Source organism: Schistosoma mansoni, chromosome 4, assembly GCF_000237925.1.
Source record: "Schistosoma mansoni strain Puerto Rico chromosome 4, complete genome".
Classification (NCBI taxonomy): Eukaryota; Metazoa; Platyhelminthes; class Trematoda; order Strigeidida; family Schistosomatidae; genus Schistosoma; species Schistosoma mansoni.
This window is the reverse complement of record NC_031498.1, coordinates 16,062,453-16,078,529: the sequence shown is the minus strand read 5'-3', so window position 1 is coordinate 16,078,529 and position 16,077 is coordinate 16,062,453. Positions and strand designations below refer to the sequence as shown.

At 32.3% G+C, this 16,077-nt stretch overlaps 1 protein-coding gene across 1 annotated transcript; it reads left to right on the top strand.

Moving 5' to 3' along the window:
- Nucleotides 1-14,025: 14,025 nt before the first annotated feature.
- Smp_007950 (putative beta-1,4-galactosyltransferase) lies at nt 14,026-14,568 on the top strand (the record flags this gene model as incomplete). Its single annotated transcript, XM_018796979.1, has 2 exons — nt 14,026-14,414; nt 14,457-14,568. The coding sequence occupies 2 exons, from the start codon at nt 14,026-14,028 to the stop codon at nt 14,566-14,568; spliced, it is 501 nt and encodes a 166-aa protein (XP_018652066.1).
- Between the last annotated feature and the right edge of the window lie 1,509 nt (nt 14,569-16,077).

Genomic DNA, 16,077 nt, shown 5'->3' with positions numbered 1-16,077 from the left:
GCCAATTCACCTATACATTGAGTCATATTTTGATCTTGTTAATTAATCGCTTATTAACCTTGACTGTATTTTTATATGGGCGTATATGTGTACCCTTCGTATCCTATTCATCATATGTCTGTCATTCATTTTTGTCTGATTATAAATATTGAGTAATGCTTGCTCATAGCGAGTTGGCTTCCCCGCCATTTCCGATACGCATTGTTTTCGCTTCGCCCTCGAATTGGCTTCCCAGCCATCTCCACTGCATGTCATTTTCGCCTCGTTCGCTTTTATTCGCTTCATCACTCTGATTCTCTGGCCAGATCAACGAATATAGAAAATATATGTATTCTAAATCCATTCTCGTATTCGACTTATTTAACTCCGTTATTAACCAACGCGGATCAAGTCATTTATTACATACGAGGATAGACAGTACGTATATTTTAGCAACAAACAATCATTCATACGATCAAAAAGGAATCAGATTTATGCCGCAGCATAACTGGGAAATATGACTCAATGTATAGGTGAATTGGCTTGGCCAGTAGCTAGAATAAAGTATATGGGCTTAACATATAAACTGATACTACAATTATCTACAACCGGAGCTACAAATACAATATTCTGTCTCCAAAATAAAACGTTAGTACTGTTTAACAGGACCAACGATAACATCACTTTAGATTCATTGAAATGAATCATAATTAGTTTCCAGTTCATAATATTTATGGATTACCATATTCTGTGATAGATATTCTTTTCCGGAATCACATAATTCCAATTGCACCATCATGCATCTGTTAATTTAGAACTGTGATGTGAAAATCAAACTTCACATTTTGTCCAAACTCTTAGGATCCCCTTGAATATCATTCAGTTTATTGAGTGGTATTCAAATATTGTGTGACTTTCTCAACCAAGTAACACCTGATTTACTTTTTGTAATTAAGATAAGAGCGACATATTCGTAGATAGAAAATCATAAGAAAATTTACATCATAATTCTCTTTGTTTATTATTGTGCAGTCATAAAACGACAAATCCTAGCGCAGGGAAATATTTTCAGTTTCATAGTCACTCATTAAGAATTATCAGTGGGCATTGAAACAGCTTATGTTCGTGTAATGATTTGAAGTATTTGAATTATAGTACAAACTCGGGATTCTAGAAATAACTCAATTGAACCAAGAAGAACTATATGAGCACGAACGAACGTTTTGTATTTGGAATTCGAAATTAAGCAGTCATCAAGAATAAAATAATCATTAGTTCATACAAACACCACAGTTTGTATAATAACTAGATGTATTCGAATTATTATACTAGATAGGAATTCCCGAAACAGTGAAATTTAATTCAGACAGAACTAGATGAGCACAAACAAACATATTCTATTTAGAATTCGAAATTAAACAGGAATTAAGTACAAAATTATCATTAGTTCGTACAAATACCACACCAGCAGAAGTTGTAAACGATGCTGCATTTATTGTCTTCAAAGTATATGATGTTGAACTGTTGTTAACCCTTTGAACATATATTATACAATTTAGTGAATCATTATTAGTAATATACTAGTGGGTATTAGCCTTATTACACGTATCCTTGATCATACTCCTAAATTTTTGACAACTCTTGAGTTTTGTTTAATGTATACAAGAACTGAATTACAATTTTCTGCACATTTCAGGTCATGTAACTTACGTGCTCATTTCATATTCGATCTGCTGCTTAGGTGTACATGAAATAAATCTTTCGAAAAAGCCTAGGAATTCGACTTTTTGATAATGCACTGCTAACTATTGTTGATTAGGCAACGTACCTTACCGAAGAAAGTGTCGGAAGTTGTTTGGATTATTAAAGTTTGTAATCAGATTACTTTCATTGAAGTTGTTTGTATAGAAATATGGGACATACTTAATGACTAGTACTGGAATATTGTAAACACGGACATTTATGCATGTCTGATCGCCTGAATTCGGTTTCAGTATGCATGAATATTACTTTAATCGGGGCAATTTTGATTTAGGCTGTATAATGAGTATAGCCAATACTCCACTTGTAAATTATCAAAGAGTATATTTGGTAATACGTTCTTCTTGCTAACTTCATACATTGTTGACCATTGTTGATGTGATATACTATTAACTGACGGATATTAAATTACCACTATTATTATTAATATTATTATCATTATTATTATTATGCCGCTACGATGTGCAAATATAATGAAAACAGAAAGTTCAAATCCTAATGTGTTTTTAGACCTTGATAATGTATTGTTCAACCAAAATTTGAAGAAATTTTAAACTTGGCATCCAGTTTCTAAGCCGATGTTTCAATAATAGTTGTTCGCCTAAATCTATCTCGATTGAATCCTGTCATTAAATTACGCCTGAATGACTTTTATGTATCATGTCTTATTGTTGATTACATCATCAATGGATTACTTAATTTTGATAAAATTTTCTCCAACGAATTTTGAACTGACTGACTTCTGTTTTATTGGTGAATTATAAATGACTTAATTAATTTATGAACATATTGATCGATAATGAATTAAAATTTTGAATTCCCATTACGAAAGAATGTCGGCTAAAAGGAACGAAAGCTACGAACGATCGGATAGTTGTTTCTTAAAGTACTATACTCCTGATTAATGTATACCCACAAAACAACTATCTAGTGCTTACAATCTCCCTATTATTCTCCAAATGATAACAATCCATCATGAAAACCAACTTCAGACAATACAACCGCTAAGTGTCTAACTTGATAATAATTTTGAGATATGGTAGATAAGTTTAAATCATAGAAAGTGAAACGTTTTAGAAAATTTTTTTGGGCACTCATCTGCAAGGAGCACTTGCGGTCTTGTAGAAACTGACACTTTCGTAGGATTCTAACCCAGATATTGCAGCCTGGTCGACAGAGTTCGAATGGCATTTCAGTGCTGGAGAAGCAGGACATTGATCACCACACTACAATGACAAAAACAATACCCACTGTTTATCATTTTTCTTTCCTTCGACTATTCATACAAACAAATTAATTTCCAAACTTGAATTATGTTTTTATTTCCTAATGACATTATTACCAACTATTATTTTTCCGTTGACATTCAAATAAATTTGATTTTACTAATTGTAACTCCAATGAGTCATTCTAATAGTAAATTATTGAGCTCACAATAAAATTACCTTAAGTAAATACTGCTTGAATTGTATTTTCTAATTAGCGATCTAAATCGAAGTAATAGTTTAACTACAATAACTATACATAACCATGAATGATATTTGCCTCTCAAGGATTGATCTGTTTACGTGTGTATGTGATTATAAATTTAAGATCAGCATAGAGTTCAATTGTTTATTATCTGAAATAGTTTAAATATTAAGTGATATAAAACTACATGTCCTTTTAGTTTTGAATAATTTATAAATTGGCCGAGAAACAGACTAGATACGGACAATCAATAAAACAAGAATATAACATTTATTTTTCACTGGTACCATAGATTTCTCAATTTCTTTGTAATTTTCACTTGATATGTACTTTCATTTATCTAGTTTGTGAAGGTTTCAATTTATGATTAGGTAAGTCACTTAAAGTACAGCTTACTGACGAGAGCCGAATAGCACAAAACCTAGGTCCTGGGTTTTCTGTCGACTATCTCCAACCACAATCCTACATCTCAACATTGTGCATGAAATGTTGGGTCACTTGAACTGATAGCCACAATGCAATTCGATAAATAAAATTTGATTAGCACTAAAAGAGAACTGACATACATGAAACTGTTCACCTCTCAGTGATTAATCAATTGCAGATGACTAAGTTATAAGTTAATTAAAGTGAGAGTAAAATACAAAATTGATGCCCTCCAATAGTTCATGATATCTAGTTGTATTTAAATGAGTAATTATATGACTCAGTAAATCAACTTTATTTATTGGTTACAACAGCTCGATTTTTTTTATACGGATATTCGTCAGTATTAGAACGAATAGTTTTAAAAAAAATTGGGCGCCGAGTATAGAGAGGTCATTATATGCGAAAATCATATTTGAAATAATCTCAGAGATTGAAATCTAGATAATTCCAACGTTTCAACCAGCAAACTTGTTTGGACTTTGATTATTACCCTGAAAAAGCCCAGACAAGTTTGCTGGACGAATCGTTGGAATTAAATTTCAGTCTCTGAGATTATTTCAAATATAATTTTCACATAGAATGAGCTTAATTTTATGATATTGTAAATTGGATTCATACAATTGATTCATTAATGCCAAATACTACTCAGTTGAAATTATTCGGATTCGACTATTGAAAATGTGAATTATTTAAAGGTTAGTGTGTTCAAACTTCATTTTTGGTTTATTTTTGGTGTAAAATGAATCTTCACCTATCGTCCTTGACCTACTCTATGTGTCATGTGATACATGGATTCCAGCAACAAGTAACAGACTACTTTAGGCTATACCTAACTTGTTTAAAGATTAAAATGTCAGTCAGTCAGTCAGCTACAACGTAGGACCAGGCACATATATGCATCGGTCCAAGTTGCCATACCTCATTAGCACAACAAGATGAACACCGAATTCATAGTAGTTAATTTAGTGTTGGCAACATATAAAAGACAGGTTGTATATAAGGATATAGTATAGGAAGGAAGAACGTTATGAAGCAATTTTAATCTTAAGGTTTAAGGGAAGATAAAGAGTGTATACACCTACGCCATTGTGATCGATTCTGACCCATGTCACCAAGAGTCTCCAACCATTGGTTACGATGATCACGCGGACCTCAACCAAGTAGTCTTCATCTACCAACATGGCTCAGACTAGAAGTTAGTGACTTCAAGCACTGATGCCACGTTTTGGTTTGGCCGCCCCTAACTCTTTTCCAACCATCCCCTACACTGGTCAACATTGCGCGTCGTGGTAATCGGTGTTCAGGCATACGTAACACGTGGCCCAACCATCTCAGTCGATGAACATTCATGACCTCATCAATTGATTTACCATCATTCCCTAACACCCTGCATCTAACCTCACTATTACTTACCCGGTTATCCCAGCAGATGCGAGCAATATTTCTAAGGCATCTGTGGTTAAATACTAGTAACTTAAGAGTATCTTCTACTTTTAATGGCCACGTTTCTCAGCCGTAAAGTAGAACAGAGTGAACTTATGCGCAGTATACTCGTCCCTTAATTGATAGACGGATATTTCGTCTTCGCCATAGGTGACGTAAGTTGGCAAAGGCTAAACGAGCTTTTTGAATCCGTGCTGAGATTTCGTCAGACACCAACCCATTAGGGATGATCAAACTTCCAAGATAACTGATTTCGTCGACGCGTTCGACTACTTCACTCCCTATCCTTAGTTCAGGTGTTGACACAAGTCAGTCCTGTAGAGATTACAATGTATCTGAAGTAGTGTAAACTTACGGATTTCAGTGTAGTATTTTAAAAAACAATTCCACGTACTTTATTATATTGTAATGAACAAAAACAGTTCCTTCGTAAAATGTGAAAATTATACATTAAATACATCATTTGCACATCTTCCTTCAGTTGTCCTTTACATACTCCATCACTCTTTGAATTCTGTTTTTATTGTGATTGCTCTCTGCTTTCCGTTCTGTTCTCTCCATTTAAATATTTTATTCATAGGTATTCCAATTTCTCCTCCTGCTACATACTACTTATGTCTATCCGCATAAATAGCGCACACCACAATACTACTTTTAGTATGTAAGATCAATAGAGGGATTTATTTTCAGACTATTATCCATTAACGCCTAAGCAATAGTTTTCAATATCACTTATTTAGAAGTGGGACTGAAGATACAACATAAACATAACGATACCATGATTAGACGCATTTATATTAATTTACAAGTTGATATGAGTTGTAAAATTTTACTATCCAAACAAATGTTAATTTCATTAAATATTCGTTTTGAGACATTGAATGTTGATTTGTAAAAGTTATCTATTCTTTGAATAATCAACTTGAGTGAAATAAGTAAAGTCCCCTTTCCATTTTTCAGTTGATTTCGTAATCTTTTGAATATCATTTCTCCATCCATGATCCCGCACTACTGAGGAGTCCTATAATAGGACGAAACTGCCATCCAGTGCTTCCAGGTTTTCCATGGTGGTCTAGCTTCAATTGACTCATGATTTCAACTATGAAAATACTGAAATCTCCACAAAACCCCTTCTGATCTATTTTCAAACTGTATAAGATATTTACAAAACTACCTTAGTAAGTAAACTTTTAGTTTAGATAATGAGTTTCAATTCCATTATTTTCCTTGTTATGTATTCTTAAAGTCAAATCACATTTAGAAATGATATTCTATAGGTGAAAAAAATGACTTAATTTGTCAAACAGTGTGAATACTTCTCTTTAATTGGGCTCCATTCTCGTCTTCATTTTTCGTTTGATAAAGAAAGGTCCAGAAAAACTGAATTTTTGAAAATCATTTAAACTACGACTTCATTAATAAATGTAAGCATTATCAGAAGGGGGATTTGTGGAGATTTCAATATTTTCATAGTTGAAATCATGAGTCAATTGAAGCTAGATCACCATGTAAAACCTGACCGGTGGAGTTCAACCACGTCTGTTGTGAGATATCAACTCACTGAAGACAATTGGTGAAATGTAAGCATTAATCAAAACCTTTAAAAAAACCAAATCAGTAGTAAGAAAAACTTATTCAACGTTGTCTTCATCCTATAATTAGTGTTTGTAGATAAACATGTTTTCCACAAGAACTACATGATAAACAAAAGTGATTTATAAACAATTACATGTATAAAGTCCAATAACCCATTCAGTTGACAGATTATATATATATATATATATATATATATATATATATATATATATATATATATATATAGAGAGAGAGAGAGAGAGAGAGAGAGAGAACGTAAAAGTCACCTTTCTACTCATTTGAATGTATCAAGAGATGTTTTTAACATGTAAAAACGCTGGTACAATCAGTATCATGAAATTTGACGTGCATATGACTAGTTTCATTTATTTTTTAGTTTAACATGCACCATATTGTTAGTAATGGAAGGACAAGCTCTCTGTTACATACACACACTTTGAAATATCATTATATTATGCTATATAGTCAAGTATTGTATTGCTTTGCAACTGAATAGTAGTGAAAATCGTTCTCAGTATGTGCGATTAAATTTGAGGTTTAGTACAAATCACCATCCTTCGTCTTTAAATTCCCCTTCCATCCAAGCTTCATTTTAATTTTATTATTAATTCGTTTAATTCGTATTAACCCAATAAATAGTTTTGTACACCAATGATTCTATATGAGAAAAAGTCAATAAATTCCAGTCTAACATTTAGCATGATATTTTTGGTATTCAATGGTCTATATTTTCAATCACAGGAAAACCTTGCTTAAGTTTTACTGAATAGCTTTTAATGACGACCATAAACGCTGTATGAACTTATGAGAGAATAATCCCCAGTCATCTGTTTAGATACAACCATTGGTTTTCGCTATTAAAACGATCTTATTGATTAAATTCACTTGGTATAGCTTACTTAGATCTTCCCATCGATGTTTAGGACTGCAATTAATGATATTTGAAGTGAACGGTATTGGGTTCGTGTCCTAGAGTGAACATGAACTCTGAGATGCAAGCACATCCAGCTGATGAGTCTCAAATAGGTTGAAACACCGTCCTAGATTCTACTGCTAGCCACTATCCATCTTTGCTTATAGTCTAATTGATTAGTTGCATTTCACTCGTATCATGTGATATTTTAAACAAAAATTCATTTTGAATGATCTGATAATACGTTAACTTAATTGGTTTGAGATTAGAAAGTAGTTTAATTGAGAACATCATTGAATGTTGCGAAACACTGAACGACTGTTTCATCCTAGCATGAGACTCCTCAGCATAGCTCATACACTACCCCGCACCCAGAATGGAACCAGGCGCCTGCGATCTCTCGTGAAAACTCTCAACCTCTGGACCACTGAACCAGCATGCAACATTATTAATGTGCAGCCTCAATCAATTGACGGTGGACATTCACTATTGAAGAGTCCCACATCAAGACGAAACGGCTGATCTATTCAGCAGTTCCTCCACGTTTTCTACCCACCTTTTCCTCTTTTCTTGAATCTCAGTGATTGTCTTTCCTTCTTTGTCCTTGACTGGTCTCTCTGGTTTACTGTATCTCCCTGCCAGCTTCTTCGTTGTATCATATAATTGTTTCATATTCCCTTCTCTTGCTGCTTTTTCCGACGTCGTTGCTAGTTCGCCCATGTATTTCTGCTTATCGGCTTTAATCCTTTTCTTCACTTCCTTGTTTGCTTCTGTGTAGTCTGCTTGCGCCTTGACTTTCTCTGAATGTGTTGAACTGTTGTTAATTGCCGTCTTCTTGTTCTTCCTTTCTTCAATCTTGTCCAGGGTTCCCATAGAGATCCATTCATTATGATGATGCTTCTTGCGTCCCAGAACCTCCTGACACGTTGAAGTTTGTGCTTCTTCGATCCCTTTCCAGTTGTCCTCCCTCTAAGTTTCTTCTTTCTGTAGATCATGTAAAGCTTGGAACCTGTTTTTGAGAGTTATCTTGCATTTGTTGAGTTTGTGAGTATCTCGAAGGAAGGCTGTATTGAACCTTTGTAATGCTGCCCCCCCCAGTTGTCCAGTGTTTCTCTAGCTTCAGTTACATCTTGGCAACCACTAGCTAGTGGTGATCTGAAGCTATGTCAGCTCCTCCCCTGGTTCTCACATCTTCCACTGTCCTTCGGAATTTTTGTTGATACAAATATGATTTGTCTGGTTCTCTGTGGTGTGATCCGGTGAGATTTATGTAGCTTTGTGTACGCGTTTGTGTGGAAATATTGTGCCGCCTATAGCAAATTTGTTGAATGCACATAGATTTGCAAATCTCTCCTCATTTTCATTTCTGTCTCCTAGTCCATTTCGTCGAATTATATCTTCATATCCTGTGTTTTCCACTCCAACTTTAGCATTTAGATCTCCCATCAGGATGGTCAGGTCCTTTCTTGAGCACTTCGCTATGATTGATTGCAGCCTCGAGTATAAATGATCTTTATCGTTGTCGTTGCTATTATTTGTGGGTGCATAACATTGGATAACATTCATTGTGATCCCCTCCTTCTTTGTTTTGAATGATGCTTTGATTATCCTGAGTCCATGAGATTCCCATCCCACAAGTGCATTTCGTGCTTCTCTGGACAGCATTAGAGCAACTCCTTGAGTGCGTGGAGCATTTTTCTCTTCGTGGAAAGAGTATAACAGCATCTTTCCTGTATCTAGCTTTTGCTATCCAGCTTGTGTTTAATGGGTTTCGCTGATTCCAAGTACTGCCAATTTGTATCTCCTCCTTTCTGTTCCTATTTTACTGGTCTTTCCGGTCTCTCACATTGTCCGGACGTTCCACGTACCTATAAAAATTGTTGCTCTGATTGTTCGACGGAACATCGGCCTCGTGACTTCTGAAGAATCTCTGCTTTCATTCTGAGGTGTCATAATTCTTCCTTCAACTCTGAGGGCAGAGTTTAAATAGTCTGAATTATTTTTTCTGGTTAGCGTTTTTTTAGCGAGTTAGTTTTTCTACAGGATGGGGTCGCTTACCCGGGCTTGAAACTGGCAGTAACTCTAGAAGAGCTACAGGTGAAGTTCATTTAAAATAATACCAGATTATAATTTCAATAAAATTGAATTCAATATAAACAATAAATTATATTCTTATTTCTATTCATAAATAATATTAATAATATGAAGTGCATATTATCTTCATTTTATAAATCAAAGTTCATATAAGTATAAAATGTTTTTTTGGTAATTAGTAATTAGTAACAAAGATTATTATTATTCTTTTTTTTAAATAAAAAAAATCATTGTTTATTTAATTCAATAATATTTTAAAATTAATTTAAGTGTTTATTTTTGAGAAGATATTGATTTTTTTCGATTTTTTTATTGAGCAAACCTTATTGATTAGCAATATATATATCTTATTTCTATTAATTAACTAATGGTTGATCAACATTTCATGTTAGAAGATTAATAAAGTGGATATTATAAGTAAATAAAGAAGAAATACATTTAATGGTTGTTTTATTTTTTTTTATTTTCCATTTTACAAATTGATTGGTTAGTAACAGTATTTTGATATTCTTTTTGAAATTATTGTTGTCTAGTTAATGTTAAAAACAAAAAAAAATATTTGAGAATGGTTTAGTGTGTTATGAATATAATATATCATCAAACTCTACAGTTATAAGTTCATATATATTGTGTTAAAATGGGGTATGTTAATGAACTACACGTCAAATGTATTTATATCTGTTACGGTATAAATACTTCACGATTGTCATTTGTATATTACTAAACTTATTTACAATAATCAGAAGGGGGGGTTTTGTGGAGATTTTAGTAATTTTTTATTAGATACTACATGAGTCGACTGAAGCTAAACAACCATTGAAAACCATGGAAAACGGCCATCCACTGATTCCAGGTTTTCCATGGTGGTCTAGCTTCAATTGACTCATGATCTCATTTACAATAAGTCAAAATAACTCGTTGTATGGTCTCAAGTTAAAATCTACATAGTAACAATAATATTAACATAAATCATGTGGACAAAATAAGGTTATTTTGTCTTGTTAATGAAGATAATAATAATAATAACGATAATGTCAGGTGAACATATTATATACTCATGGAAGTGCTGTCAAGGTAATTACGGTAAGAAATTCATGTGAATCAGAAAAGATGAATGTGTAGATTGAGAAGGAGGCAGTGTAAATGTAAACACAAAAGAAACCAGGGGAAGGCAAGAAGTTTATCAAATGCAGTTTAGGTACATAGTGATCTAATCAACGACCACGGCAAACACAGATGCTTAACATAACTCTTTTGGATTTATTTATTTGAACACAAATATTTCTACAAAGAGGCATCGAATACATATGTGACATACAAGTTACTTGATTTGTGTTTGGGCTGTGATACTGCCCCGGTAACCAAACCGAAACAGGTGGTTTTCTGATTTGACCACACCTCGAGCCTCCGACCTAAAGTTCTAATCCACAAGGTAGTGGAGAAACGTCAAGAGATGCAGTTCTATGGTAGCTGGTGACCAATAATTGGTTCATTCGTCTTGTTTTTCCTTCAGGATACTGAAGCCCATGTGCACCATTGTTTTGAAATTAGATTTTTCTAGCTTCCCTTGGTGATCCTCCATATCCACCAAAGCGGCTAAAGTGCCGGATATTCGCTTTTCGTCCTTTCACTTTTGTAAACAACACCCCTGATGAAGAATGCTGGTGGGCGGTCTATGCTCCTCCACGAGTGGTATCAGGCATAGGTAAGTAATTGAAGATATATAGGAGGATACAAAGGCTGAAGAACCTTTTACGGTTTGGAAAATCAAGCGATATGTGTTCGTTCACAGTTCTATCAAAAGCTATAAAGATCACAATTGGGTGACAACATTAGATATTATGTGCTCAGTAAGTGACAATCAAAGTAAATCGATGCCCAATAGAAACTGTATGAAATAGGCAATTTTGTACAGTGATATTTTGAAATTTGTGATGTCTATATCAGAATACTATTCGGTTAAACAGTAAATCTACTCTGAAAACTGAGTGTTGGAATGGTTCAGCACAATTGGATTCAGTAAGCTGCGAAATATACCAGTCGTTTCAAAATAATTTCAGGGTTTTTAGATGACCACTCTGTCTGCTTTACACTGAAGTGTTCAGTGGTATTCAATGAATAAAGAAAATCAGCCTAAACAATCATTTCTACTGACATTTAATAAGAACGTTTTTCTACAACGTTGAGGACATTTGTGTTTCTTTCCTAGATTTCATCCATATCGTAGAGGGTATTACTAGGAGTTATCATCATTAAGTAAGTTCGGTTATAAATAACTCTTAATGCAATTGTCCAGTAAACAGTGATCAGTCATAATTTGTTCTTCGATGAATTATTACTATATCTTAAGTAGTATTTTTAAACAAACCATATGGAGGACTACAACTGGTCCTACGGGAATTATCTCCTATTTGGAGATTCTCGCTAACTTGAAATATTTAAGCAGAATCGTTTCAATTGCTAGAACGCTGATGCAATGAACAGTCTTTTGACCACCATGAGAAACACTTCAAGGTTATTTTCAGTAGGTTTCTCTTCCTCTAAACATGAAATCCAGTTTCATGTAGTTGAACGTGCTGATCGGTTCACTCGTCTCAGGAGTTTCGCCAAATAAGATGGCTTGCCAACTATAAAGTCTCAAAAAGTTATATAAAAGATGTCCTACTTAATATCAACTTATTCCGTATATAACTATTATAAGGCGAATAAACTAAGAAGTCTTTCTATCTGTACTACTTTATGCCTGTAAAACAAGAAATTTTAGTGTTGATGACATTAGCAGATCAATAATATTTTATCGCGTTTTTAGAGAATTCCATAAGCATAGTAGAAACACAGAGTAACCAAAGTTCACTTTCAGAATGGGCTAGCTAGCCACAATTTAAACTATGTGAAAAACGGTTAACCTTCATTGATTCAGTTGGTCGAAACACGGGTTTAACCACCGATTCCTTCAACAAACTATGCTGGTTAGCATGAATTTAAATCAAAGATTGGTTAGAAGTGGTTAAATTAATACATAGCAATAGTCCATCAATTCATTCATTCATTCATAACCTTAACCATGTGAAGCGAGACAGAACATATGGTTCTGGTCTTTAAGATAATCATGAGCTTTGGTTCGTAACCTTAAATGACACCTCAAAACCAGTTACAGTGCTGTAGATTTATTTGTTTCACACGTTTCTGCTTAGTGTCACTTCAGATTAAATGTTTGCACTTTTAATACAGAGTGCCACTTAAATATCTAATTTTAATGAATTCCTTTTTATTTTATTAGTGTTCTTTTCTAGTTTTTATCGATTTAAAATGTAGCAAGTTGTTATGAAATATATATATTGAACTCTTTTTCTATACTGTTTTAAGCTTAGAATAACAAACTGAACTGCCTTTTATTTCTTTTGTCTATTCAATTGATATCAATACTATCAATTGCATTTGATAGAATACCCTTATAAGATTATTGTTTACATGTTTATGCATTTATATATATAGTTTAATTATTTTTATAACAGAAGTCAGGAAAAAAAAAGTAGAACCATACATAAACTTTGTCATTTCATATCTTTACTCCAATCAGTATATGAGTTAGAATATAGTAAACTATCTTAAGACAATTGATTGGATATAAATTATACGATTACAATTTTTTTGTTTGATTGCAATTGTAAAATTAAAAAAAAACAAAAAAACAAACAAACAAACCACTTATAGATAGATATACATATATATAATACTAAATAACACGCGATTAAGACCAGACATTGATGTTGAAATTCATTAAAACATTGAATTTAATGTTTACACTTTTTAAAAATTTCTATATTCGTATACTACTATCATTATTATTTATATTATTACATATATTATGCTTATTTATTATATATAAACAATTTACATATCAAATTATATATAAACCAACTATTCATAATGAACGGTATAATGTAAGAATTCCACAAACATGTTATGATATATGTCAATCTATAGAAAAATTACCTAAAAATAAATATAATTATTCGAAACTGATTAAAACATCTCATCAACTATGGCCTAATTTCAATGCAAATTTAATGTTATTATATAATATTACTTATTTACATTTACCTGGTGGATCATGGATATATCATCCAAATATAAATCAATTTTATGAAAATAATTATAAAAAAATCAATAAAAAATATTTTTGTAATAATATTTCACAAAAAGGTGTTGTTATTATTATTCCAATTAAAAATCAATTTCAACAATTATATATTACATTATCTACATTAATCCCTATATTACAAATACAACATATATGTTATCGTATATTTGTTATTGAACAAATAGATAATGAAGCAATGAATAAAGGTAAATTAAAAAATGTTGGATTTATTGAAGCATTAAAATTATTTCAATTTGATTGTGTTATATTTCATGATGTTGATTTAGCACCAATTAATTATTATAATTCATATCAATGTGATCAATTAACTAAACATATGATGATACATTTAAGTGTTGCGATAAATACAAATAAATTTAAATTACCTTATAAAACATATATTGGTGGAGTTTTAAAAATATCTACACATCATTTTATTACTGTTAATGGATATTCTAATGATTATTGGGGTTTAGATAATGAAAATGATGATAATTTTGAAAAACGTCTTAAATTAACCGGTATAAAATATATACATGTTAATGATAAAATTGGACAATATCTTTATATACCATATACTTCATTGTATTCTTTACAATCTAATAATTTAAAAAAATTATTACAAAGATCAGATGAACAAATAAATTCTCATGGATTAGATGCTGTATCATATAAAGTGATTACACGATCAAATCAACCATTTTTTACACATCTTCGAGTTTTAATAAAACAAAGTTGAAACTATTTTCGAGATAGAAAAAAAAGATTAATATTTTATAATTAACCCTTTAAAATTGATAAATTGTTTTTTTTTTCTTGATGTATATAATATAACTTACTATTTTTTTTTGTTATTCTTAACTAAGGGTGTTGTTTAAAAAAATAGATATTTAAATCAATATTCTTATAGATCAGTCATTTATACATGTACATTTTAGTAAAAACATGATAAATAGTACTTACTATTTTATAATTCATCAGAAGCGGTTTTTCGTGCATATTTCAATATTTTCATAGTTGAACATATGAGTCAATTGAAGCTAGACCACCATGGAAAATTTGAAAGCACTGGATTCGAATCTCGCGGGTGCGGAATCGTCGATGCGCACTGCTGAGGAGTCCCATAATAGGACGAAACGGCCGTCCAGTGCTTCCAGATTTTCCATGGTGGTCTAGCTTCAATTGACTCATGAGTTCAACTATGAAAATATTTTATAATTGTATATGAAATAAACTCAAAACTTTAATTGGCTTCTCATTTTTTTTCATCATTACAACCAACATCACTATTTTGCTTTAGAATTCTGTTGCCTAAAATCTATTGTTAATAAACAATACTGTCATTTAGACAATTTTATGCATAAGATTACGGATTCTAAACACGACGTATTTCCTTTTAAAGCAATTAATTCCTTTAATAAATTTCGATAGAACAATTAGAAGACGGAGTTGATCTGAAAAATGTGATGTATTTGCTCTATATGTTTCGAACAACCTGGTCACACATATACTTGTCAGGGCATTTTATATGAAAATTAATCAAGGTCAATTAAAGCTAGACTACCATGGAAAACCTGAAAGCACTGAGCGACCGTTTCGTCCTATTGTGGGGCTCCTCAGCAGTGCGCATCTACGATTTCGTCCCGCAAGAGTTGATCCATGGTGGTTCAGCTTCAATTGACTAATGATTTCAACCATAAAATTACTAAAATCTCCACCAAACTCCCTTCTGATAAAGATCAATTAAATGGAATTTCAAGTAAAAAAGGTAACAAAAGGGGAATATTTTATATCGTATAGAAAGAATAAGAAATTTTCGCGTTATCTTAGGCCATAGAATGACTTAAGGATTACCAGGATAAATTCAAGGTTACGACAAATTGTTTTTGTACACATAAGGGTGGTTTAAATTTACGAATAGCCAAGACTTCAATAAACCTGAGAATACGTTGTTAAAATGTAACCGTGATAGAGTGTAATTTTAAATATTAACAACTTAAGAGTAAATTCCGAACTTTGAATATAACTCTACTATGATTGAACTGTGTTACTAAATGAAAAATTAATAATTTTCGGTAAATCAGAATTAAAATTGTTTTTTTTTTAAGAAGGAACCCTCGGAAGCAATCGATTTTTTCTGTCATTATTATAAAGGATTTCAGTTATCTTAGTGTCGATAATCCTCATTGGATGTTGTTTGATGAATCTTTGTTGGTATATACGCATACTGTGTGGTTTGTCTCGACAT